Source organism: Monopterus albus, unplaced genomic scaffold (assembly GCF_001952655.1).
Source record: "Monopterus albus unplaced genomic scaffold, M_albus_1.0 scaffold3.1, whole genome shotgun sequence".
NCBI classification, from domain to species: Eukaryota; Metazoa; Chordata; class Actinopteri; order Synbranchiformes; family Synbranchidae; genus Monopterus; species Monopterus albus.
The window spans coordinates 7,403,720-7,429,287 of record NW_018127883.1 but is presented as its reverse complement, the minus strand read 5'-3'; the positions used below and the strand labels follow the sequence as shown (position 1 = coordinate 7,429,287).

General features: G+C 39.7%; 2 protein-coding genes across 3 annotated transcripts in view; both read left to right on the top strand.

Annotated features, from left to right (window-relative positions):
- Window positions 1–18,900, top strand: part of ret (ret proto-oncogene receptor tyrosine kinase) — a 19,462-nt gene extending 562 nt beyond the window's left edge. Inside the window, exons 2-20 of the mRNA XM_020597016.1 lie at window positions 8,854–9,099; window positions 9,339–9,626; window positions 9,944–10,182; window positions 10,424–10,619; window positions 10,701–10,900; window positions 12,145–12,427; window positions 12,739–12,870; window positions 13,360–13,470; window positions 13,584–13,697; window positions 13,837–14,081; window positions 14,166–14,313; window positions 14,432–14,539; window positions 14,622–14,836; window positions 15,263–15,385; window positions 15,486–15,556; window positions 15,900–16,037; window positions 16,186–16,285; window positions 16,956–17,103; window positions 17,994–18,900. Of these exons, the coding sequence (XP_020452672.1) occupies window positions 8,854–9,099; window positions 9,339–9,626; window positions 9,944–10,182; window positions 10,424–10,619; window positions 10,701–10,900; window positions 12,145–12,427; window positions 12,739–12,870; window positions 13,360–13,470; window positions 13,584–13,697; window positions 13,837–14,081; window positions 14,166–14,313; window positions 14,432–14,539; window positions 14,622–14,836; window positions 15,263–15,385; window positions 15,486–15,556; window positions 15,900–16,037; window positions 16,186–16,285; window positions 16,956–17,103; window positions 17,994–18,151 (3,263 nt within the window). The 3' untranslated portion in view covers window positions 18,152–18,900. The remainder of the gene's footprint in view (window positions 1–8,853; window positions 9,100–9,338; window positions 9,627–9,943; window positions 10,183–10,423; window positions 10,620–10,700; window positions 10,901–12,144; window positions 12,428–12,738; window positions 12,871–13,359; window positions 13,471–13,583; window positions 13,698–13,836; window positions 14,082–14,165; window positions 14,314–14,431; window positions 14,540–14,621; window positions 14,837–15,262; window positions 15,386–15,485; window positions 15,557–15,899; window positions 16,038–16,185; window positions 16,286–16,955; window positions 17,104–17,993) is intronic.
- A 1,287-nt stretch (window positions 18,901–20,187) lies between these two features.
- On the top strand, window positions 20,188–25,564 carry csgalnact2 (chondroitin sulfate N-acetylgalactosaminyltransferase 2). Of its 2 annotated transcripts, none has more exons than XM_020600715.1 (8): window positions 20,188–20,316; window positions 21,881–22,731; window positions 22,828–23,044; window positions 23,215–23,316; window positions 23,410–23,588; window positions 23,695–23,789; window positions 23,876–23,957; window positions 24,047–25,564. In XM_020600715.1, exons 2-8 carry the CDS (start codon window positions 22,080–22,082, stop codon window positions 24,337–24,339), a joined length of 1,620 nt encoding a protein of 539 aa, XP_020456371.1. In that variant the 5' UTR covers window positions 20,188–20,316; window positions 21,881–22,079; the 3' UTR covers window positions 24,340–25,564. The 2 variants fall into 2 exon arrangements, with proteins under 2 accessions (XP_020456371.1, XP_020456361.1); XM_020600705.1 differs by having other exon boundaries at window positions 20,188–20,320.
- The last annotated feature ends 4 nt before the right edge of the window (window positions 25,565–25,568 follow it).

Genomic DNA, 25,568 nt, shown 5'->3' with positions numbered 1-25,568 from the left:
GGATCACTGCCAGCACTGCTTTACGCTGCAGAAAGTGATACTCGCATTGTGCTGCTGGCTATTATGCGTGGCATGGCACAGTGAGACTTAGAGGCAAATGAATGCAGCCATATATCATAATATTATAATCCCATTCACAATACCAGAGCCCAACTGTACCAACACTGTCCACCCATGTAGTCTATATTTAAAAAATCTGTCATAGCTCAGGAGTGTGCAAACCTCAGTCTGCAGCAAGTATGTTAAAGGTGACAAATATAGGCCATGGTGTGGAATTCATGGATTTTTTTTTTTTTACTTTAGTCTTACTATCAGAGCTCATCATAGATACAGAATTGAATTACTTTGATGTGAATGGGTCAGTGCTATAGTGGGTTTATCTGTAAACTACGTAACCACCCAAGGGAGCTGTTTTCTGCAGAAAACGATTAATGAAAATTTGAAGGTGCCACAGTTGTGTGCGTAATGTTCTTTGATTATTTTTCATTGTGACAGACAGTGGAGATGTGGAGTCACATCACATACACAGTAGCTAAATATGATGCTTCTATGTCACACACCTTCCATGTCAGTTTTGCTGTGCTCTGCATCACTGAAGCAGGCATTTCTCCTGATATTTATAGTTTGATGTCTTGCGTCAAGGACACGATGGTAATTGAGCAGGTGATGAAGTTTCACCCAGCAAAACACAGCGCCCATCACCTGCCTGTTTGCTGTAACAAAAGACCTACACTTGTTCCGTGAGGAGGAGAGGTGATCCACAGGCAGGTGTGCAGCAGCTGCACCTATCTCTGGGCAAACACAGACTGTTTGTTTTCTTTAGGAAAATATCACCTGTTATACAAGTACACACAGCGTTCAGATTGCAGGCTGAACATTACTGCCATGAAAAATTACACATCAAATTGATTTTGTTGCATATTTTGAAGCTGTGAATTTTGTCTCATTTTTGCTCTGACTGTTGACACCATTAACAGTACAACATCTCCTGCTCTCATGAAAAGATTTGAAATGCTTAAATTCTAGGCAGTTCAATCACGCTGTGGTGCCCTTTTTGTATCACGTACCCTCTAATGTGACTTTTCATCAAACTACAAGTCATTGAACCTATTGTAGAAATGGCTTCATTGTTAGTTTAGGTTGTGAAAAACATACATTGCAGTGCTGAGTGTTTGGAAATATGCATTGTCACTGCTCCAGGTTATAGGTTACTGATTAGCATGTGTGTTTCTTGTTGAGGTAATTAAACAAAGGAAATTGACAATTCCTGTTCCCTAAGAGTAATCAGCATTTTTAAATGTGGCTGTAGCATTGCCCTGAACAGTTAGATTAGAGTGAACTGAAAGAGGCACCAGGCCTCTTTGGTTATGTAGTTAGTAATAATGGAGTTAGTTGCTGCTTGGATGTAAAGAAGGTTTTGAGCATTCTTTTATGAAAGGCACTGAAGTCTTTTGATTAGCCATGGCTCTGTTAGAATTTATATTTGAAGGTTAGGAAGAAACACATGGAGTTTATTTTGCATTTAGAGAGCCTGTTGAAATTCCCTTTGATTCATTTCATTTATTCAAATGGATGCTGGCTAATGATTCGAGTAAGGGATGAAGGCCTAAAGAACAAGTTGGCAGTTTTGCAGTATATCAAATATTTGGAGCTCACACTCAGTAGTAGCTGGTGAAAGCGTTTATTAAAAGTAGCCAAATCCTTTTAACAGACATTCGTGTGTAATCCGTCACTTCCACAGGAGGAGCCCCAGATGTTTTCACATAAAAGCATTGATTCGTTTATCTTCCACCATGACCTTGCTGCTGTATCTTTGACCCTGCCTTGCCCTCTGGCCGTTAAACCTTAACCAACTGGTAATCATCACTGATGCCCCACCATCCCAGAGGAAGCCATGTTTGCAGCCTCTTTAGCTGTTCCTCCTTCCCCATGCATTAGAACAAACATTGTCATTAGCATCTTTTGCTTTAGAAAAGGACCAGACCTATAATTCTCATTTGATACATGCTGCTATTTGATATAGTTCCTTATTACATTACATGAGTTAGTAGAGCTTCTGTCTTGTGTTGCCTATAGATACATTATACATCTTGTCAATTTTCCACTTTTGCTGTCAATACATCTCTTTTAGTATAACTGGCAAATACCATGATGCAAATTCTTTACTGCAGAGAAGATCTTTTAGAATAAATCTTGCAAACAGCAATGCTTCTCTTTGGGTCTTCATAAAAAAATATGATAGTTTTTCAGCAAAAAAAACAAACAAACAAAAAAAGGAATTAGATTCTCATCTCTGTTTATGGCACTTAATTTTTTTAGTGTTCTGTATTTTTTCTTTTAAATTAAATCATACAATATCACTATGTGATACAAAACCACAGACATTTGGCCTATGCCCATCTCACCCTGAGCCTCCCAGCCCCTGAAAAGACAATCAGCTGCAAATTTTATGAAAGCTTAAATAGAATAAAATACAAAATAAATCAAAGATACTGTCTCCTTTTTTTAAAACTAAAAACTCCAAAAACAACTTAAATAGCATCAGTAAACAGGCTGCCTGCCACAAATGCAGCTGATACTGTACCTCCTGTTAAGTTTGCAAGTTTTATCAGAATCAGAGGAGTGATGCAGTTTCATTCTTTCAAAGTTCTGTTATAGCCCCTCCTTTCTTCAAACATATGCAATTTTGAATCACAAAAATGTTGGTAAAAATGCATCGCCCCTTAAGGTTTTGACCAAACTGGACCAGCATTTTAACTCTGCTGCTGCTGGCATTGTATGGATGCTGCTCCTACCTGTCAAAGCTCTCTCCCTGATCCTCTAGTCAGCTCAGGGTCACACTTCACCCTCATGCATGGGAAGAATTTAATTTGCTGTGGTGAAAGGACAAGGAGACATTGATTGAAATTTTGCCCTCGGGGCATTTAGTCCTCTCATTTCACATGGGCATTGACAAGTTATTTTCCAGTTGCCTAGCTAGCAGTGCATGCTGTGCTTAACCCAACATTTACGACAATGAATGAAACAAGCTTAGCTCGTTTGAATCCACACGGCCTGTGTGATACTGTAGAGCTGAATGTGAGTGAAGGTAGTGTTTGCCCACTTCAGGCATGAAAATCTTATTTTCAGTTATTGCAACTGGTAAAAACAAAACCTGTAGTGGGAAATTTTTCCAGTCCAAATTCCAATTCCAGTAAGTCCAGCCTTTTAATTCAAACCTGGTTTCCCATAAACCACGTTGTTGCTTATCAGAAAGAGAATGTTTCCGTGTGCCCCTCTTCCACCAGCTCCACCCTGGCAACCCTCCCTGTCCATTTGTTTGATCCTTCATTTTACTGAAGTGGGTAAACACGTCAGAAATAATTTTTCTACTGCCTTGCACCACCTGCCAGCACCAGAAACTCTGAAAGTACTTTAGTACATGAGCAAATATCTGCAAAATTAATTCCATTCAAGTTGTACTTTGTGTTTAAGATGTCCTTAAATATGTGAAGCATCTGTTTCTTTTGGTAGTGTCAATCAAATATGCTCCTTGTTTGGATGCTGTTAATTAGAGCAAATAGTGTACCAACAAGTAAAAATGTGAGCATTGGTCAGAAAGTTCTTGATTCTCAAAATCAAGCATCTAGTTATCTTAATGAGTCCCGCAAATACAAATTATTATGCATCCACGCAGGCAATAGCTGCAGCCAGAGGCATTATGTTTTGAGGTAGCATCAGGTTTGGCGAGTGAAGCTGCCAAATAGTGTCTGTGGTGAACTCAATTATAATGCCAGACGAACACACGTAGAGGATAGTCTCTTTACTTGCCAAATAAAACAAACAGAACAAAAGTCCAGAAATCAAAATTGGGTCAATACTACAGTCCAAGGTCACTACCGGCAAACACACACAGCCGAGGGATCCACAATCGCAAGGTCAGTGAGGAGGTATCCGAGGGTCGCTACACAGCAGGCAGTCAGAATCTGGGGGGATAAGGCAAGGTACGGTGGTCAAACAAGCAATCTGGGATCAGAACTAGAGAGTCAGGCACAAGAATAAATGCTGGAAAGTCAGAGCTGGACTCTAGAACAATCTGGCAGCTTTCCAGTGGTTGGAAAGCTGCTTTTAATGGGGTGAAAACAGGTGTAAGCAATGAGTGTTGATTAAAGTAAAAAGTCCATAGCTGTGATATGGTTAAAACAAGAAGTTGTCAAAATAAAAGCACAAGACCGGAAACAGGCAGGACAAAATCCTGACAGGTAGTCCGCCCAGCAGATTGTTGTGGGCACAATATCTACCTATGCAATGAATTTTGGTGGTCAGTGGTCAAGATCACGGTCACCGTGACCTCACATTTGTCCCTTTCTTGTGAAAGCAATATCTCAGAAATGAGAGGATTTCTTCAAATTTGGTACAAACGTCCATGTGAATTCAAGGATGAACTGAATAGATTTTGGTGGTCATATGTCAGATGTGATGTCATATGTCAGAGACATCACATCTGTATCATTTCTGTGAATTTGACTGATTGGCATACAACTGCAAAGCAGTACTGTAGTTCTAGTTTTATTTTATTTTGCCACAAAGAGTTACAGTCTTTGCCTGCCTCTGTGTATATGTCAGGGAATCAAAAGGCTTTTTACTACCACTCTGATGAGGATAGAGCTGTTTTTTCAACACAGTCTAATGACTATTGCATAAAACTCAGTCTGGGCTTCTATAATGTACCACGTGTTCAATATTTGATGCCACTATCAACCCAGAGGAATGCTTAAACTGAATTTGTACTTGTAGCTAAACCCTAAGGAGATGTTCTATTAGATTTCTTGATGACTGATGAACATGTTTCATTGGATCTTAGCTCTTGTATTCTCTGAGGGCTAACTGGATTACATTATGGGGTAATTTATTATGTTACGGTATGCAGCACGGTAAACTGAGTAATCTACCTGGAGTCGACTGCCTCCTACAAACTGAGATCAGATATCATATTACTCTGATGAAAAGTTTGATTACTGTGTCATCATGACAGGAAATGACTTTCTTTCCTTATTACATCTCATTGTTTTGAGATTGAAAGCATCACAATAGAACTATATTAGATTCAGGTTCTGGATCCAGTTTGTTATGATGAAGCAATTGTGCATACTAGCACAGGAAACCAAGAGGGAGAGATTTCAAGTTGTTATGATAAATAATAGCCTTCTTAAGTGGAATTATAGCTCAATGTGCACCTTTTTAGTTAATTGAATCCTTGAAGAGAATCATTCCCATAACTGTTACATCTTTGTCTGCAGAGTATTCATGACCGGTTTCAGAGTGATTGTAATTTTTATTGTGTTTACATCACCATGATATAACTGGGTAAAAAGCTCCTTAGTGCCGCTGGATACAGTTACTTTGTAATAGATGATGTATTATTTGAAAATGTTGATATTGAAGGAGCAAATTGTTGAGCTGGCTGTGAAATTAAACCCATCGGTAGATGTAATATTTCAGAGGTCATGCAACTAAACAAATGGGTCCATATTATGTCCAGCAGAGGTGATTATACACATGCAGCCATCAGCTATTTTCCCTGTCTGTCTCATCAGTGGAAAACAATCAGCATCATCGTTGATTAGCATGGTTATTGACTGGTCTGCTGCCAGATACACTGCCTTTCTGATGGGTTGTTACATGCTGACCTTGGGAAACAGAGGGCACTGCAGGAGGTCCAGCCTAAGATTAGTGAGGCAATGAATCATACAGCAGCCAGGTTGGGTCACTTTTCCTGATCTGACATGCTGTTGACAAGGATGCTCAGTGAGGACATCTGGGTGGGAGATCCACGTTTTGTTTCACTTCCACAGATTTACTTTAGAAAGCTTGAGTCTTACTCCAGCACATGAGCTCATCGCTACTAAATCTATCAGCCAAAGCACGCACTGAGCTAATTGAGTTCCTGTCTTTGTCTGGGACGACGAACAGGGCGTCCCACCCTATCAGCTTTGACCAGTCCTAGACACACTGTGGTCTGTGGCTGACTGAACACGTGGTTTCAGATTCTGTGATAGGCTTTTGTCCTTTTTGTCCTTCCACAGTTAAAATACAAGACAAAATGGTCGCATTATTATTACCTCAAGGAAACTGGAGTCATCAAAGACAAGCAGGAAAAGCATATGTGCCTAGATGAGTGAGAGGGTTTTCCACCATTGATACATTATACATTACAAGTTTAGGTTCACTGTCCAACTGTTCAACAGTACATGAGATCTACTGTAAACATGGATTTCTATGAGAATCCGTCGGTTCAAACACTGGCTTTGTTTGAAAAATGACTTATTTAAGCTTTTGATGAAATGTATGTGGCAGCTCAGCATCTCTTTTATAGATGCGTGAAGGCTGTAAAAGCTCTGCTTATGATGCTAATGTTTATACAGTTGGTGTTATAGTGGTTCAAGGCTGTTCAAAAAACAGATTTTTATCCATCTATATGTCAAAATCTAAAACATGTTGCAGTGTTCCCAAGATGCAGAATTGAAATAAGATGTGTACTGCATTTCATGGTTTAAAATCATCACCCATGCTTGGTGAAATATCAATGTGATCTGTATTTCTGTCATTCTGGTGCATCATTCAGGGAAGGTAATGAGTCATGCTTTGGAAAATCATCATCATGGCTTCACTGACCAAAGATGCCATTTGCAAAGAGAAGCCTGTTTGATCCATTCAATTAATTAGTTTTGATATAAACTGCTTGCTTTCTGTTGGCTTCAGTCCTGGAAAGAAATTGAATTTTGAGTGATATAAACAAATTGTGTTGTAGAGGGTCCTGCCACCGTGGCTTCAAGCCAAGGCCAGCATTCATTAATGTGTATAGTTCTCACTGGTTAACACATTGGACCTTCTAGTTTTATTTGAAGACCTGCTGTTATCTTTTCTGTTTGCTTGATGGCAGGGTTGTGTAGATTAAATTCTTTTTTTTTATTTATCTAATAATAGGCTATAGCATATAGTATTTTTCAAGCTTGTTAAAAATACAAATGAATACAGGATGTTTAATTTGATTAAAATAGTACAGGAATTAGTGTAATGATGTACTGTATTATGATAAATACTAAGGAGCAGTTTTCCACTCTGATGGTTTGGGCCTGTGTCAGTATGATAATGTCTCCCTCCAATGGTCATTTTCGGTATACAGATGGAGACCTACACTGAGACTGCACAAGTGTCTTGAGTTGCACTCCCCATATTTTCTCACATAAAATCATCATGCACTTTGTGATTTTGCCTTTATAACTCCTCCTCATGTCATTATTGAAGTTGCTTCCAGCAAATTCAGACCTTATGTATTGCTGACAGGCACATTTGAAATGGTTTCATAATATTTAACAGTTCCTATATATATCATGTTTTAATACTGAGGCTATCCACTTGATTTTAACCATTTTGTTTCTGCCTCCCATGGATCAATATCACTGTACTATATTATTACATTAAAAGAAGTACATTGTTTCATTTTAATTATAGGAACATTTTGCATCCTTTGCTGCAACTAACGTATTTTCTCCAAAAGACTCAAGTTCAGTAGAAACAGTAGTTGAAGAAAAATTAAATTGGTGAATGATGTATTGCAGTGCTTTTAAGAAAGAATGTAAATGAGAATTCTCATATTATTTTCATGTTTTTAAACCCTTGCCAGTCTTTTGCTTCATTTGTTTTTCCCAGTAGATGTGAAAAAAATTTGATTCTGTTACTGAGTGTACTAAAACTTGCATTAAAAATCAATCCATACGATCTCATCTATTTAAAAATATCTTATCAAGCAGTAGTTTTGATCCAGTTTTGACAGCAGCACTGAAGAATTTTGTGTGTTGTCAGGCAGACTGTGCACAAAACATACAGTGAGGAGTTTAGGCAAATAAGTATATTATCAGTACATTTTCCAAGTAGGAGCATGAGTGGCACTAATTTGGTTGTGATAGATATGGCAAATGGGAAATCATCCCTAAAATGTTAGCAGTCATGAAACTGACTCTCACCATCCCAGCAGGATTAACAAACAAGTAGCCTGCTGTTTGTTTTTGTCCCAGGAACACATTTAATAAAAAGGACTGCAGCCTTCTTGAGTGTATCTCCATCCTTCAGGAAGGACGGCCACGTTTTATCCATCAGCTCGGCCTCTTGTCATCCAAACATCGCAAAATTAAATCAATGTCTGAAACCGGATCCCAGTCCTCAACTGCACCAACAGAAATAGAAAATCTTGTTTAGCTGTCTGCTAATAACATTAGTGCGTTCCCTAAATGGTCGCCTACCATCATCAAAGGGGAACATAACAGGGATATAATTACAGGAGGGACACTCACATCTCCATTTTCCTGTAAAACATACAGCCCGCTATAGCTCTTTATGGATTACCCCCAGCACACACATACATATATACATATATACATACCCAGCCCATACTCCCCTCTGGTAGGTAATGATTCCATATCATGTTATCCCATGTAATTAAACTTCTCAAGGTGAACACAAGGAGAATCGGAAACCACATGTCATTGACCAGATGAGAAATTCATTTAAAGAGCTGCACACATGTCATTTGAGCCCTCATTTCAATTTCCGCTAACAGGAGAGATACAGACACATCAGAGGAGAAAGAAATGGAACCTGTCGTTTTCCATGTATGTGTTAATTTCCATTCAGTGGCCAGACAGCATTGTACCAGGGTGCTGTTGCAACAGTTAAATATCCAGCAGATGTCTGATAACTGCTTTGATCCTCCTCAGTAATAAGACTCAGCAGCAGTATCAGGCCTTATTTATCAGCTACCAATGTTTTTCTTAAAGGGAATATTCACTTTAAGTATCTGTCTTCTTTCTGCAGGAGCGACAGGGCTGTACTTCCCTCAGAATGAATACACTGAGACGGTGTATGTTGGCCAGCCAGCAAATACACCGATCCTCCAGGTTCATGCCATGCTCGACAGTAACTCTGAGCGGCCACATTTCTACCTGTGCGTGTTGAATGCTTTCAGACGTCCACCCTATAGCTCCTGGTTCCACATGGACATCAACACTGGAATACTGTCCCTGAACAAAAACCTGGAGGAGAGCGACTTTGCCTTGCTACGTGAGTTGTGTTCAACCTATTTCACTGTGATGTATATTCCCATGTCAGTGCCAGGTATCCTGTACACATGAAAGTAAATTAGGTTCTTGTTTATGCTCTTTGCATACCAATTTTGCTTTGGCTCTGTGTTCAGGTTTCTGCCTTCAGGCTCAAAATGTAATTGCATACAGGCAAAAAAAAAAAGCACTGTCTGTGATTAAAATGCCTCTTGCTTTTGTTTTGGCTGTGCGTCTCATCAGATCAGCATTCATGGTCTGTGAATAAGTTGGTCCTGCATGCCATGGTTTTGCCTTACATCTCCAAGAAGCCCCAGTGCGTGAGCGGATCACGGATCACCCTGGACTTTGTCAACACCACGTTACCACAGTGCGCTCAGACAGATAAGAAGGAACTATGCTTCCCACACAAAGACTCCTCCAACCCACACATCACAGAGAACAGGTTCCCCGGGGCCTTGCGACAACTCCGACGTCTGACCAGACTCAATGTCTGCCCCAACTACACCATCTCTTACAATGTGGAATCAGGTTAGAATCGTTAAAGAAAGACCTTGTAACTTTTTGAAAAAAGAAGCAATAATTTTTTCTCTTACAAATAAATAGTTGAATTCATAAGACATAAAATGCTTCATTGCTCGATTCAGTACAATCAGGGGTGCTACTACGACACTCTTACTTGGTCTGCTATGACCAGTAGCTTATGGTGACTAATGTCAGCTAGTGTTAGCAAATTTTAGGTAAAGACTGTATAAAGCACATTGCTGATAAGGTCATTGTAGCCACAGTGGTACAGTGTTCAGTAAAGGTTAAACTGCATCCATATGAGCTCTGACTCTGGTTTACAGATACCCCAGCACCATTTGCTGTAAATGACAACACTACAGAGTTGGTGGTGACTGCTCCGCTGGACAGAGAGGAGAGTGAACGCTACAGACTACTGCTAGTTTGCACAATACAAACAGAGATGCTCATCACCAAGGTGGAGACTTCACTGGATGTTTTTGTCAACGATGAGGACGATAACGCGCCATATGTGAATGGAACAGACACAGCAGATGTTATCATCAGCTTCAACCGGACAAAGGTGAGAAGACTAATATAACACTGATCAATTTTGATTGTTCTGTAGACAAAGTGTTAGTTCATTTTTTTCTTCTTTACTTTATTATTGTGTGGATGCTGAAAGGCATCCACACTATGTTTTTCTGTTCTTTATTTATTATTATTATTATTATTCTGGGATCTTCCGTCCATTTTTTGGCACTTTATAACTCCAGCCTACACATCAGCTAGAAACAATTTCTTTCTTGCTTGCTTTCTTCCAGGGTGGCTCTTATGGAGCCTTGTTCATCTTTGACAGGGATTTAACCCCTATCTATCCCATAGACCAGAGTCACAATAGATATGTGGGGACCCTGCTTAATACTGAAACATGGATAAAGGAAGCATTCGATATAAAAGGCTTCTTCAGTGAAAAGACCGCTGCTCATGGTGGCATTCGAGAGACCGTCCATAACTACCGTAAGTAATCTAGGGGCTACTAAATTGAACTAGTTTTATGAAGACTGTAGCCATATTTTCATGTTTATTTCTTGATTATAGAGCTTGTCCTGAAGAGGAACCTGTATGTGAATGAGAGCTGCACCGTGCAGCTGGACTACCAAGTCAATGACACCACCTATCCTGGCCTAGAGAGAACAGTGTTGCTGCACTTCAATGTTACCATCTTACCGGTCCACATCCACTTTGCCAACATTACACATGTGTTCACAGTAACACGCAGAGCTTCTGTTTATGCACAGGTACACATGACTACTTACCATACAAATCCATTATTCCCTATCCGCAGCTGGCTTAAAGATTAGGTAGACATTTTCAAAAGCAATAATAAACATTGTTTCTCAGTCTAACTGATGGGCATAAGAAAGGACAGAACATCTGCACACTTCCTTCAGAGTATAACACATGCCAAATACACACAGAGCATGTGGTCTTCCTGTCATTAAGTAGCCTAGATTGCAGAGTGTCAAAGATATGACTCCAAAAAAGCTGTTCCCTCTATCAAAGTTTATATCAGAGTTGCCCAGTTGAAAGAGGGGGTCAATTCAATGCCCCAAAAAATGACATTCTAGTGTTTGCTCACTAATGCACTGTTTAGGCTTCTGGCAGGTTTACCAACAATTTTTTTTGTTTGATTCATATTGTTACATTGGGCACACTGGGACAGATTTGTCTTGTAGTAGGACTAGAAATATCTGTGTGGGGTTGGGGGCAACATTTGCTCAAACCAGCTTGTTTCTGAGACTGGGCCCTTGCTTGTAAACAGAGTTGGTACTCTACAACCTCATCTGTGTAGAAATGTTACACAGGCATAGCTTATAATGAGGCTCCATTACTCATATAGATTAAGGGGGAATCTTCCAGAGTTGCAGTACTTTTAGTTAAAAATTGTCTCTTGTCACTAGACACAAGTTTAGAACCTCCTGAGATCCAGGAATTAATTTGTATCCTCTGGGACATGCAGCTCTCTTCTGCATTTAAGTAACCATGCAGTACATGATATCCTGGCCTTTCTAGTAGTGTCTTAATTGTGGAGGGTGTGTCCATCACAACAGGAGTTCTGACGTTTCAAAATGGCTGCTTGCTTGGTAATCGCATTTAATGGGACCAAGACAGCATTTTCATTTCTGAGAGTGTAGTAATGTATGTGCAATGATTACAGTGCAATACCTGCACTGATGTCATTTAAGTTTCCAGAATTGCAAAATGCATCAAAGTTTAGGCTGCAATGATTTAATGGCCCATCCCATTCTGGAATGTTATAAACTGTGTTCATTCTATTCATTATATGGAAACTGTAGCCATTTTACCATCATAAAAATATTAGTGTGCTGACTCACTGAGAAACTGCCACCTGCTGGCTCAGTCAAAATTGTGTCTCTGTAACACAGCAGTTCAAAGAGGTGTTTGTATCATGTCTCCCTTCGACCTAAATTACCTACATGTGTTATTCAGATGTTTCACTCTCTTCTTCCATTCCTCTAAGGTTGGACGAGTCTGTGTGGAAAACTGTCTGCAGTTCGATGGCTTCTCTGTCACATACCGGCTCGAGGTGCCAGATAAGAACATGTCTGCTGATGTGCAGTCCTGCTACGCAGCCATGAGCATCACCCAGGCCCCTGATGAGATGTGGGGACTGCTTTATGTGAATGACTCACAGACTCTGCACAGGCTGGAGTGCCAGGACCTGCAGTACCTTGTTGTAGCTAAGGAGGAGAACACACAGCTGGAGGCCAGCACACAGATCCACATCCTACTAGATGGTGAAGGTGAGACTGTAAGAGTTGTACGCAAGTTGGTTTAATTTTTCACATCATAATCTAATCTCTGCAAATCATTAGCCATCTTTAATTAGTAAACACTCCTCTCATGTTTAGAATCAAAAGATCTTTGAATAGTTTGTTCACTCTTATCTCCATACAGTGATTACTTGCTGATATTTAGGAGACAGTTTGTGTTTCACTTCCTATATCTCAGCACCACTGTAGGAACTTGTACAAATTCTTTTCTACAGTTTTTCCTTCTCTCTATTGTCTTTTAAAGATTTGGTTATCTGTGTTTTTGGCTCTGTTGCATGCAGCAAACAAGGCCAATCAGGAGAGCCAGCAGTTCCCATCTTGTGCGTTGAATAGACAACGAGGAGACTGTGAGTCTGTCCAAGGCCTGGGGGCGACAACAGGAAGGTGCCAGTGGAGGCAAGGCACAGAGAAAGGTACATTTCATTCAATTAATTATGATAAACAAATAAAATCTGTGTTTTTCACCGAATTATGTCCATATTAATTATGAGACCTTGAAGTAGTTTAACTAGAACCAAATGAGACCATGACTGATAACATGTTTTCCTCAGTGGTGGTAAAGGCCCAGATCCATGCTATGGTTACATCCTTTTTGCAAAGGCAAGGAAAAAGAATCATGGAAAATGTGGTTTGAATTTTGATAAATACAAGCACTATCAACTTCAAATGGTGGCAAGAGCAAGTCACTACAGTGCACTTATTTAAAAGGCTGCTGTTTTACACCTTTAATGACTTAATTTCAGACTTACATCAAGACAAGCTAACCAAACCTAGAAGTTTGTTTTTTGATAATAATGCAGATTATCTACATATATACTGTATATACTGTATATGTGCATTTGTTTGTAATTTGGTTATGTTTACCCTCTTACCCTTTTCTCACTTTTGTGTTCATATTTCAGGAATAACTGAAAATTATTCGACCTGCTCTCCTGACCTGCGGACATGCCCAGATAGCTTTTGTGATGCAGTGGAAAGCAAAGATATATCAATATGCCCACAAGATTGTACAAGTATGATTGTTCTGCACAAATTCTATGTAAAAGTGCATTTTGTTTAACATGTAGATCTATAAATAAGATCATTTTTGACTGTTTTTATGTTGACATTTGTTTTACCTCTGAAGGAGAACCTGTTATCGGAGGTCATGAACGAGGTGTGAGGGGTGGGATTAAGGCTTGCTATGGAACCTGCTACTGCTACTCTGAGAAATGCTTCTGTGAAAAGGAAGGAGTTGAGGGTGAGCTGTCATTAATCACATCAAGCTCTTGTTAATAAAGTCTCCACAAGGTCTTTTGTCATGTCATCTCAATAATGAACCAGAAATTGATAGCCCTCCTGTGAAAAATAACAACATTCTGCAACATCCTCTCCTACAGAGGCGATATGTGACGACATGTGTAAGACCATCATTGCCACAGCTCTGCTCCTCTCCTTTGTTGTCTCTATCCTCCTGTCCTCATACTTCATCCATCGGTACCACAAGAACTCGCCCAAGCCTCCGATCGCTTCTGCTGAAATGACTTTCCGCCGGCCAGCTCAGGCCTATCCCATCAGCTTCCCTGCTAATAACGTACGCCGGGGCTCGCAGGAATCCATCGAGACTGACACCTTTAAAATACCTGTAAACTGCTTCTTTTATCCTGAATCCAACTTTCTTTATCCTCTGTATTGAGAAGTCAGCAATGCCACTATGTTGTTTCAACAGGAGGATCCAAAGTGGGAGTTTCCTCGTAAAAACCTTGTACTTGGCAAGACGTTAGGAGAAGGAGAGTTTGGAAAAGTTGTTAAGGCAACAGCTTTCAGGCTGAAGGGAAAAGCAGGCTACACCACTGTGGCTGTGAAAATGCTTAAAGGTAAGACAAGCCAGGAAAAGAGCAGACAAGCCTGGAAGTAATGGTGATATATGAGGAGTGAACATCTGTAAAGATGAATGGTTTCATCGTTACAATCCTCGCTCTTCCTCCATAACAGAAAACGCCTCGCACAGTGAGCTGCGTGACCTGTTGTCAGAATTCACTTTACTGAAACAAGTCAACCATCCACATGTCATAAAGATGTATGGAGCATGCAGCCAGGAAGGTAAGACCTCAGTCCTCTTGCTCTGCTTTCTCGGGGCATGTGTGTTGCACATGGAGTCTAATTGCTGCATTTCTCTGAATAGGACCATTGTATCTGATTGTGGAATATGCCAAGTATGGGTCGCTCCGTAACTTTCTGCGTGAGAGTCGGAAAGTTGGCCCAAGCTACATGGGCAGAGAAGCCAACCGAAACTCCAGCTACCTGGAGAACCCAGATGACAGGGCACTCACCATGGGTGACCTGATCTCCTTTGCATGGCAGATCTCCAGAGGCATGCAGTATCTGGCTGAGATGAAGGTATTTGACAAATTAAAAGGTTATATTTTCTGAAGGAAATGCAGAAAAACTGAAGTACAGTGTCTGTGTTTGCTACTGAAATGATACGGTAAAAACATTTGACATACTGTAGTTGAAATATTGAAGCAAATATGGTTGAAATACAAATACTAAAAAAAAGCTGAAATAACATCCAAATTAAAGTGCTAAAAGAAGTTTAAGCTGTAGGTTAAATGTATGGGCTGAATGAAGTGATCATTTAAGTCTAAACACTGGGTGAACTTGAAATAGTATAAACTCAACCACTGAAAGGACTTGAAGTTAAAAAAATAAGTTGAAGAGGAAAGATCGAAGACACTTTGACATGAGTGTACTGTGAGCAGTTAAAATGTCATTTAGTTGTGCAAGCACTGAAAGGTCCTTTAAATGAGCACTTTGGTCCAACAGCTTGTTCACAGGGACCTTGCAGCGCGAAATGTGCTCGTCGCTGAAGGACGGAAGATGAAGATCTCAGACTTTGGCCTTTCCAGAGATGTGTATGAAGAGGACTCTTACGTTAAGAGGAGCAAGGTAAAAACAAATAAATAATTTAAATAAATAAGAATGTTTAGTATATCTACAGCAATCCTTTAAATTAAAATATATATATATATATTTGGCTGTTTTTCAGGGCCGTATACCTGTTAAATGGATGGCAATAGAATCTTTGTTTGATCACATTTACACTACACAAAGTGACGTGTGAGTATAATCATCATTTAACAGGAACACTCTGACATAATGGGAAATATACTTATTCATTTTAAGGGGGAATCAGTTCGTTTTACACTTGTGTGGTTTAAACAAACTAGAAATAACATTAATTAATGATCATTAGAGGTATCCTTAGATTATATTACTTTCAAGCAGAGCCTGGTTTTCTGTTTTCCCCTGTTTCCAGCCTTTATGCTAAGCTAAGCTAAGCTAAGCTAAATGGCTCCTGGCTGTAGCTTCTTAGCAGACAGACACTAGAGTGGTATTGATCTCATCCAAATCTAATACATAGGTTAAAAATGTTCTAATGAGCTTGTTTGTTTTCTTCCAGCTGGTCCTTTGGCGTACTGTTGTGGGAAATAGTGACCCTGGGAGGAAATCCATACCCAGGTATCGCTCCTGAACGTCTCTTTAACCTCCTGAAGACTGGCTACAGGATGGAGAGACCAGAGAACTGCTCTGAAGAAATGTGAGTTCCACTCTATTACTCTACAGCATGTCCTCATTTGTACTCAGTGCTGTACCTTCCACTCCGGCACATTTAGACAGTCAGTAGCAGAAAATGACTCTGTTGGGAGGATTAAATTACGCTTACTTTACACACTGTGCAACTGCAGGTATAACCTCATGCTTCGATGCTGGAAACAAGAACCAGACAAGAGGCCAACATTCTCAGACATCAGCAAAGAACTGGAAAAGATGATGGTGAAAAGTCGGGTATGGTGAAGCTATACAGTATATTATAATAAGTTATTCATATCCTTCCACAGGAAATATTTAAGTGGAGGTTATTAATCAGCCTTTTTCTGTGCATTACTGGCACATTTTTGACAAACCTACGGTGTTGTATTATTGAGATCTGACAGTTAGCAGTTGGAGTTTTTAGCTTTCCGCTCCTTTTGGCTTTGTATTGAGCCCAGAATGAGCAGCATATCATTTCTGCTGGACAGCATGTGCTGTTGGCTCACTGTTTAGAGTCACATACACACAACCACATGTTGTGCCTGCTTCACTCAAAGAGCTGTCACTCCTCCCCAAACACTTGAGATACCGTAATTTGTGTTTGAAGAGCAATCCTAAAATGTGCTCTTGGACAACATAATCACAAAGCATACCAGTCCAGCCCTTGCTGCTATTGTTAGGCTAAATATTGAGCATTTGACATCCCAGAATACAGCATCTTACAGTAGTTCTTCACTTTTATCCAAAAGAGAAGGAAAAGAGACAATGGGCAAGTCACTGGGTGTAATGAAAAGTTTTTTTCACATATGCCTGCAGGTTCTTGCAGTCAATGTAAGAGTCTGACCTTTAGCACACTCAGCCTTGACGTGTTGTGACTCCTCTCCTCCTTAATCAGTCTAATCACACCCTCATCTGCTCTTGTCAGGATTACCTGGACCTGGCGGCGTCCACGCCAGCCGATGCCCTACTGTACGACGATGCCCTCTCTGAAGAGGACACACCATTAGTGGACTGTAATAACGCCCCTCTCCCTCGAACCCTCCCCTCCACATGGATTGAAAACAAGCTCTATGGTAGAATCTCCCATGCATTTACTAGATTTTAGAAACAGGACACACAACACAAGCTCTCTTTTTTGGCAAGTTGTGATTGGCTTTTCCGTAGTCAAGTGTGTGTGACTGTGATATAGGCATGCCTTGTGCTGATTCATGCTGACATATCTCCCATTTCATCGTAAATGAGAGGCTTAGTGAAAAAAAGATCTTGTGTCTTGACTCTTTTTGTTTTATTTGGACCTGCTTCTAATGTACATGAATGCTGACCAAAAATATTACATTTGTAAATACTGAATATATTCTTCCTTCTAATTTATATGACACCTCTCATACTCATGCTTCATCTGCATTTAATTTGTACATAGTTTTTTTTTTTTCTATTCATCACACTTCCATTGTTATTTCATTATTTGTTTGCATTGGAAGGAACAGTGTGTAACATTTGAAACAGGTCCCTGCAGAATCAATCACTCACTGTGGTTTGGATTCCAGATTGTCTTAAATTTCCTGACTTTCTATTGTATATTAGCACTTAATCTATAATGATTCCACAATGCTGAATAGAGAAACAGTAAGGCTTTTGAACACAGCTCTCAAGTGACACTGACTAAAAATAAATATCATAATAAGCTACTTACTGTAGTTGTTGTCCAGTTACTTTTCTGAGCAGTTACAGGGAGGCAGTCATAGGTCATGTACATTGTAACCTTGGTATATTACAAAAACATAAAAATATGTTATCTTTTTTTTTTATGTAGCATATACGAAGCCATAATTTAATACCTCTGAGAATCAAATAAGGAATTGTTTAGGAGATAGGCACTATAGAGTTTGATTTAAGAGCCTTACTGTCTGCACACTTTTTATCTTTCACTGAGTGCAGAAAAATGATATGTTCTCGTTTTTAGGCATGTCATACCCGAACTGGCCTGAGAAGAGCCCGGTACCGCTCAACAGACATGATGCCACTAACCCAGTCTTTACAAGATATGCCAATGATAGTGTTTATGCAAACTGGATGGCTTTGCCTTCACCCGCAAAAGCTGTGGACACGCTTGATAGCTAAAGACAAACCAACAATGTAGAAAAGATGACTAATTGGTAGATGTGTATATTTCTATAAGACTGTACATATACAATCTGATGCTAAAGTTGGTTCCCTTTTATTACTGTTGCACCGATAGTCCGCATTTAAAACCAGGGTCTGTTGCTGTAAAACTGGCTGGATCAACATAGACCATGCTTCATTCAGCACTTCAGTATGTTAATTATTACCTCAAGGGTCATATTGGCCAAGTTGTATCACTGCATGACTATTGTACCAGAATGTATGCTAGTCAATGTCAACGTCTTTTAAGTGCCTGTGCCTCTTCTACAATAGCCTCCAATTATTAATGTGCGACTGTGAAGATCTTGTTCCAGCCCAGGAATTAAAGGGGACGTCTTTACCATCACCTGTTGTAGACAGCCGGGATTGAGTGGACAAAGACAAAATGCTGAACTTGTTAAGAAAATGTAAAGTTTCTACTTTAAAGGACTGTGCTTCTCAAAACATCAAAGATCCATTTTGTGTTTCTCCTAGAAAATGTTTCAGAACTGTTCTTGCCAAAGAAAAGTACCACAGACGTGTTCAGTGAATGCTTTACTTGCTTTTGTTCTTGTTATTTTTACATGAAAAATATTACTACTACTCCAGTGTAAGGACATGTGACCATGTCCTGTGTCAGACTACAGTTGATTTTTTTTTTTGATTCATTGTAATGGCAATCTCTGTGTAAAAGTATGATTATGTAAACTAATGAGTGTTATCATTGTGTTAATATTTGATTGTTTCAGTTAATAATAAACATCAAAAATATGCAGTTTGTCTGTTCACCTCATGTCTGAACATAAATAGTAAGCTGATTAGCTTTAATAATGCATTAAATGCAACCTATCCTTGGTGGCTCACGTGAATTATAATTTTTATTACAGTACAATATTAGCCTCAGTATACCAGAAATGTTTGTTTTAAAATTGTTATTAAATATTTGTAGGAGTGACGCAAGAAGCATTTTTCTACAAAAGCCATTTCATGTGTAAATGTTTAACATTGCATAACAATGCAAATTTTATGTGCCTTTTCTAGACTCAGTTTGACTCCACTCTGGTTTTGGCAGAAAACAAAAATCTGATATTGAGAAGCTGACAAAGGTTTAAATTTTTCAAGTTATAGTGGTAGAGATTTGTGGTGCACTGTAATGCCTAATTTAAGCATAAATTTTGGTAACCTGTGTACTTTATTATGTCATAATAGCTAAGATGAGGTACTCTATAAAAAGTCTTCGATTGATTAGGGGCACTACTGTGATGATATATTGGTTATAGGATTGTAGGATTTTTACAAAATTAAAATATATATGTTAAGACATTTTACCCTCTACTCCTTCCTCGTTCATCTCTGCCTTTATCCGGAGTTTGGCAGTGCTCTATAATACTGATGTGCCTGCAACAGCATAAATGTAAATCTCCCCCTTGTTTTCAGTGCTCTGTATGATCTGGTTGACTTCTTTGTGACTGATCCACAATAACATTATCTGTCAGGGGAAAAAAAGAAAGATTATGTGTTTAGACTATTGTTTAAAATAGATCCGTGACAGAGCGGTAATCTGTCCATGGTGTCTCGGTCTTTTCCTCAAAAAAGAAGCTGCTGCGATTGGTTAACCCTTAATGGGGATTAATAAAGGAAACGACTGAATGACTAAAATACAACCTCATGGGAACATTTCCTTTTTTTTTTTACTTTATGTTAAATAGTAATAGCTATAGAGACCCCGCAGTTTCACATTAAACAAGAACTGTAGCTCCATCCAGTGGTAATTCAACTCACCGTGAGCTAGCGAATCTTCACAGATAAGACAGAGAATACAAAACAGGGCAGAAAAACTAGTAAGTAAAAGAAAGAAAAAATATCTGGGGGTGAGCAATTAAATTATTGTGAAGGTGATGAAAAAATAAAAAATTTAATAATAATAAATATTATTATTATTGTTATGAACCGGGATTTTCAGCGTGTTTGATGATGACATTCCCTCCCAAAGCTCCCATTGGTTACTTGTTGACCGGAAGTAGACTACGAGCCACTCTTTTCTCTTTGCTCCGTGGCAGTCTGTAACACAGGTTGTTAGTTACTGCTGCATTTCTACTAGACCTCACCGCTATAAGCACGGAGATGACTGCACAAACTCAGGAGTAGGTAAGGGTGTTGTTTTTTCATCTACTGTAACGGATTAGCAGCTTTCCAACTGCTATAAAATAACATGAAAGCGTAGTGAAGCTCCGAAGATCGCTAAGCTAGCAGTAGAACCGTGTCAATATCCGGTTTAGATTTTCTAAATATATCTACACGAAATGCAGAGTGTGATTGAGGCATCGTCTATTATGTGAAAGTTGTGACAAGTAAGAGTGTTATGTCGGTTTCCCTTACACACAAACCAAGTTGTATGTTGAGTGAGCAGTTCCATGAGTTACAGACCTGATACATGTTGTGCTCTCTTTATTTAATTGTACTCTACTGAATTTTACTCTCTGTCAAATTTTTTTCATTCTCCGTTTGTGTGACCACACTATTTAGTCATCTTATAAAATATGACTTCCCCTTTTTAAGGTGTGATGAGGCTGTGTTAAATTTTGCACAAAACTGTAGCCACACATGCAGTAGTTCCTTGTTTTTGACTGGTTGAAAACCTAGTGACCAGAATGGCTGATTGTTAAATATTTTCATTTTAGTTGTGAACACATTGTCTGAAGTCATGTTTTATTAAGTATTTGCATCTGGTCTTTTGCAGGTTAATAACAAATAGCAGGATTATGGTGTTGTGTAGCATTAAACTCTTACTTTCAAGAAACAGACTATGGCACCAAGATAGTGCTGCACAGTAGAAGAATTGTTTTTGTTTATTTGTTCGTTTGTTCTTATGTGTATTTACTTTTGCCACTGTGCTACAATTTCTTTGTGATGATTACTGTAGGTTTTTGAATGAGCAGACTAGTATTTATTTATTTATTTATTTTAAGCTCTGACTCTTTGGGCAGTGCCCTGCTGGTTTTCATTATAGCTGTCTTGAGACAATGTTATGTTGTTTGACTGTGTGACCTTCAAGAAACAAAGTGTGCTTGGTATGTGGTGGACAAGATGAGGTTATTAAAGTTCTACAAGGCCAGAACCCGAGGATGTTCTGCCTGGCGTTAGAAATGAAGAAGTGATTAAAACACAGTCACAAGATTATCAGAAAAACAACCTTTAATACTGTGGTTGTTTTATGTTGTGGTTGTTGTCCTCATGTTGCATTATTTCACAACACAAGGTACCCTTTGCCGTTTTGCAGCTTATTGTATTCTCGAGAGTGTCCGGCTTTTATTTTGAAATAAAGAGGTTTTACTGGAAGTTTGTCTTCAGCAGCTGGCTGGATTTGAGCTGTGCTGTTTGCTGACAGCTAGCTGCCGTATACTAGCCAGCACAGTACAGTTGTAGATAGGTTGGCTTGTCCCTCTTTGTTCAGATTTAATCTTTGATATATAAAACATTGTCTGAAGTTGGACACACTGAACATACTGTTACAGAAAAATATTGAATTCTTTGACTGTGAATGAAAATGGTCACTGGCAAGTTTTAACTAAGGTTGACAGAGTAGTAACACAATGTTGTTTTATCAGGTGTTGTTTGCTAATCTTCATTGTTTTCATCTGAACCAGAACATTTATCTATATAATAAATGTTATATAGTTTTTGCCTTGTGGATTTTTGTGTTCTTAGGTCATTGTTGCATGGACTTGCACAGGATAAATGTATGAAGACACTGATACACTGGAGCCGAGAAACAAGACCCTCACAGTAAAATGACATAAAAGACCTTTGAAATCTTTAAGATGATGTTCAGAAGCATACTGCAAATTATGTGATTGGAGGGGAAGGGAAATGCAGACCTCCCAGCTGTAGCTTGCATGCGAGTGTGATGCCCAGGCGGGGGTTGCCACTCCAGGGCCGGGTACGCTGGCTCTTTCTGGGCCTCTTCCTGCTGCTGGTGCTGCTGCTGTTCGCATACCTGCTGGAGTGCACCCCTCCAGGAGATGTCAGTATGGTCCCCCCCGGCCCAGCAGGAGAGACCTATGGGAAGGAGTATTACCAGGCTCTGCTCCAGGAACAGGAAGAGCGCCACCTAAACCGTGCCGCCAGTCTCAAGAGGCAGATTGCCCAGCTCAAGCAGGAGCTGCAGGAAGTGAGTGAGAAGTTGAAGATCCTGCAAGAAAAGAAGGAGCTCCCAGGGGTGCAGGGCCTGGCTGAGACTAAAGACCAAGAGCCAGGAGATCTGCTGGAGTACCTGCATTCTCAAATTGACAAGGCAGAGGTCAACACAGGGGCACGTCTACCCAGTGAGTATGCTCTGGTGCCCTTTGAGAGTTTCACCTCGTCCAAGGTGTATCAGCTAGAGATGGGGCTGACGCGGCACCCAGAGGAGAAACCTGTCCGCAAAGACCGCAGGGACGAGCTGGTGGAAGTCATTGAGGCCGCACTGGACATCATTAACAACCCTGATGAGGAGGATGGCGTGGAGGACGACATGCCAATGCAGAGACAAATGTATACAGAGGGTCACTTTACTGAGGGTAAGACTGACACTACCTGACTACAGACCAGTGGTTGATGACTGGGATATATTTTTTTTCATTGTAATTTTGTTTTCATGTACTTTTATTTGGCAGGACTGTACAGGACAGAGCGAGACAAAGGGACGCTTTACGAACTGTTCTTTGCCAAAGAGGATGCCAGCAGCTTCCGCCATGTCACGCTCTTCAGGCCTTTTGGTCCCTTAATGAAAGTCAGGAGCACATCTGTAGAAACATCAGGACTGATTATCAACATCATTGTGCCACTGGCAGGCAGAGTAGAAACTTTCTTACAGTTCTTACACAACTTCAGGTGAGGATGAATCAGACACCTGCTACAAATAACCTAGCATATTCAGGTCACATTTGCATACAGTAGACATGTTGGCCTGGTTGTCATTATTGTTTTGCAGTAAGATACAATCTCACAGTGTGTTCTTGTATTTAATTTGGAAAATGCATAATGTATATAAATGTTTTCAGGGAGGTGTGCATACAGCAGGACAGAAGAATACATCTCACAGTGGTTTATTTTGGGCAGGAAGGCCTTCAAGAGGTGAAGTTATCGTTGGAAAAAATGTCAAGGTTTGTGCTTTTGCAGAGAAAAAAATGGTTTTATGCTTGTACTAGTTTTGTGTGTCATTGGAAATTAAACCTAGTGCATCTGTTGTTTTTCAGTGAGGAGAGCTTCTCTAATTACACTCTGATCCCTGTGGATGAAGAGTTTTCCCGAGGTCGGGGTCTGGATATTGGAGCCCATGCCTGGAATAAGGGCAACGTCTTAATGTTCTTCTGTGACGTTGACATCCATTTTACACTGGAGTTTCTCAACACCTGTCGTCTCCACACCTCTCCAAGTAGGTTTTATTGTTCAGATCCATTCTATTAAGTCTTTTTTTAGCTTTTTGTTTACAGGTTGAGTGTCACTAAACATATTATATTGTATTTGATTGTGTTTTGTAGACAAGAAGGTCTTTTATCCGGTGGTGTTCAGTCTGTACAATCCTGCCATAGTCTATGGAAATTTGGAGCTGGCTCCACCTGTTGAACTCCAACTAGTGAGAACTGAAAATACATTCTTAGATTGTTTATGTGGTGTGGTGTTTTTGCAGATGCTAATTATTAAATATTTCTTTTAAATTAGATTCACAAAAAAGATGCTGGGTTCTGGAGAGATTTTGGCTTTGGAATGACTTGCCAGTATCGCTCAGATTTCCTGAATATTGGTAAGAATCGATATGATGACAGTTTTATTTGTTCATAAACAACCGTTAACACTGGCTTAACATTATACAAACTGATACACTTCTCCCAGGGGGGTTTGATCTTGAAGTCAAAGGTTGGGGTGTAGAAGACGTCCACTTGTACAGGAAGTATCTTCGGAGCGATCTGATAGTGATCCGAACACCAGTGTCGGGTCTCTTCCACCTGTGGCATGAGAAGCAGTGTGCAGATGAGCTGACGCCGGAGCAGTACCGTATGTGCATCCAGTCTAAAGCCATGAACGAGGCCTCCCACTCTCACCTGGGCATGCTGGTTTTCCGTGAGGAGATTGAGGCTCACCTACGCAAGCAGGCTTTCAAGACTCAGAGCAAAACAGAGGAGTGAGAAATCGTTTGTGCCTGACATCATTCCAATACACTCGGACTGTGAGGTACTGACAGTATTAACACACTACAGCAAAGACGTTTACATGGATCCTCCTATATTTCACCGCACAGCTGTAGACAAAATGAATGTATAAAAAAAGAACACCGATAAATGTGAAACTTCACATGGTACAACTCTTATAGAAGAGCTACAGTAGTATCAAACACAAGTCAGTGATCAAATTAGTAATATTTAACCCGCTGAAGGAAAACTTCCACAACAAGTACTATATCTTTTGGATTTAGGTTGACATTGTAGTTGATGTATTGAAATAATTTCAGTATGCAGTTATTAACTTGGGAAACAAACTTCTTATTAAGCCATTCTGCCTGCTTCAAACACTCAACATGACTTGCATCTGATTTCTTTACCATGTCCACCACTTTTCGCTGCAGTCAGAGGAATTCAACTGATTTCTGCAAGGTATCAGGCAAGCTCAAATACAAGCAGCTATCAGTGTTTGGTTATACTTTGTAACGAAAGGTTAATGTCTTAATTGTAAAACGTAACTGTTGACAAAAGGAACAAAATGTTGCTGCACTTTCTCAAAATGAAAGTTAAAGAAATGGAGGTCAAGAAACTTTTGTACTGATTCTCAGCTTTGTGCTTTGATTAAAGCAGTTTAGTCTTTCACTTTATACAGTATATTAGTAGTTGTATGTGGAGATATACTCTTCTGTAGCGGTTGAATAAGGGGACCTGTTTAGGTTTTATGTGACGATCACTTGTGCCGGTGATGGTCATAATGTTCCTTTGCTCATGACTACTTCGACTTGATCAGTTTAGCACAGAGGCATGTTGATCAATAAATACTTAGGACCTGGAGCAAAGCTCTGCTTATAGCATGCAGCACTATGATATTAGGTTTCCAATGACCAGAGTTATTGTTTAAATAACAAAGATCTGTCATTTACGGCTAGTGAAAATCACTCAGCACTACGACTGAGACTGAATGTTAACAGCCGCTCTTGTAAATACTTTTCTAATCTTCCTCTTTCATACATGTGAGTTGAATACTTTTGTTGTATGTGCCTACTTGCTTAAGTAAAATGAAATGTTGAAGAGATTGTTTTGAAAATGTTTGAAGCTGTAGGTTTGTTAATATTATTCCGTCTCATAATGAGAAGATGTTACAGCTGACGAGTTCAGTCAGAATTTAGAGGTGTCATGTTAATGAGTACAACTGT

Coding starts and splice junctions, on each gene's coding strand:
- csgalnact2 (XM_020600715.1), top strand. CDS start 22,080: ATGCCCAGGCGGGGGTTGCCACTCCAGGGCCGGGTACGCTGGCTCTTT. Junction 22,732..22,827: donor AGAGGGTCACTTTACTGAGG/GTAAGACTGACA, acceptor TTTATTTGGCAG/GACTGTACAGGACAGAGCGA. Junction 23,958..24,046: donor CTCAGATTTCCTGAATATTG/GTAAGAATCGAT, acceptor CACTTCTCCCAG/GGGGGTTTGATCTTGAAGTC.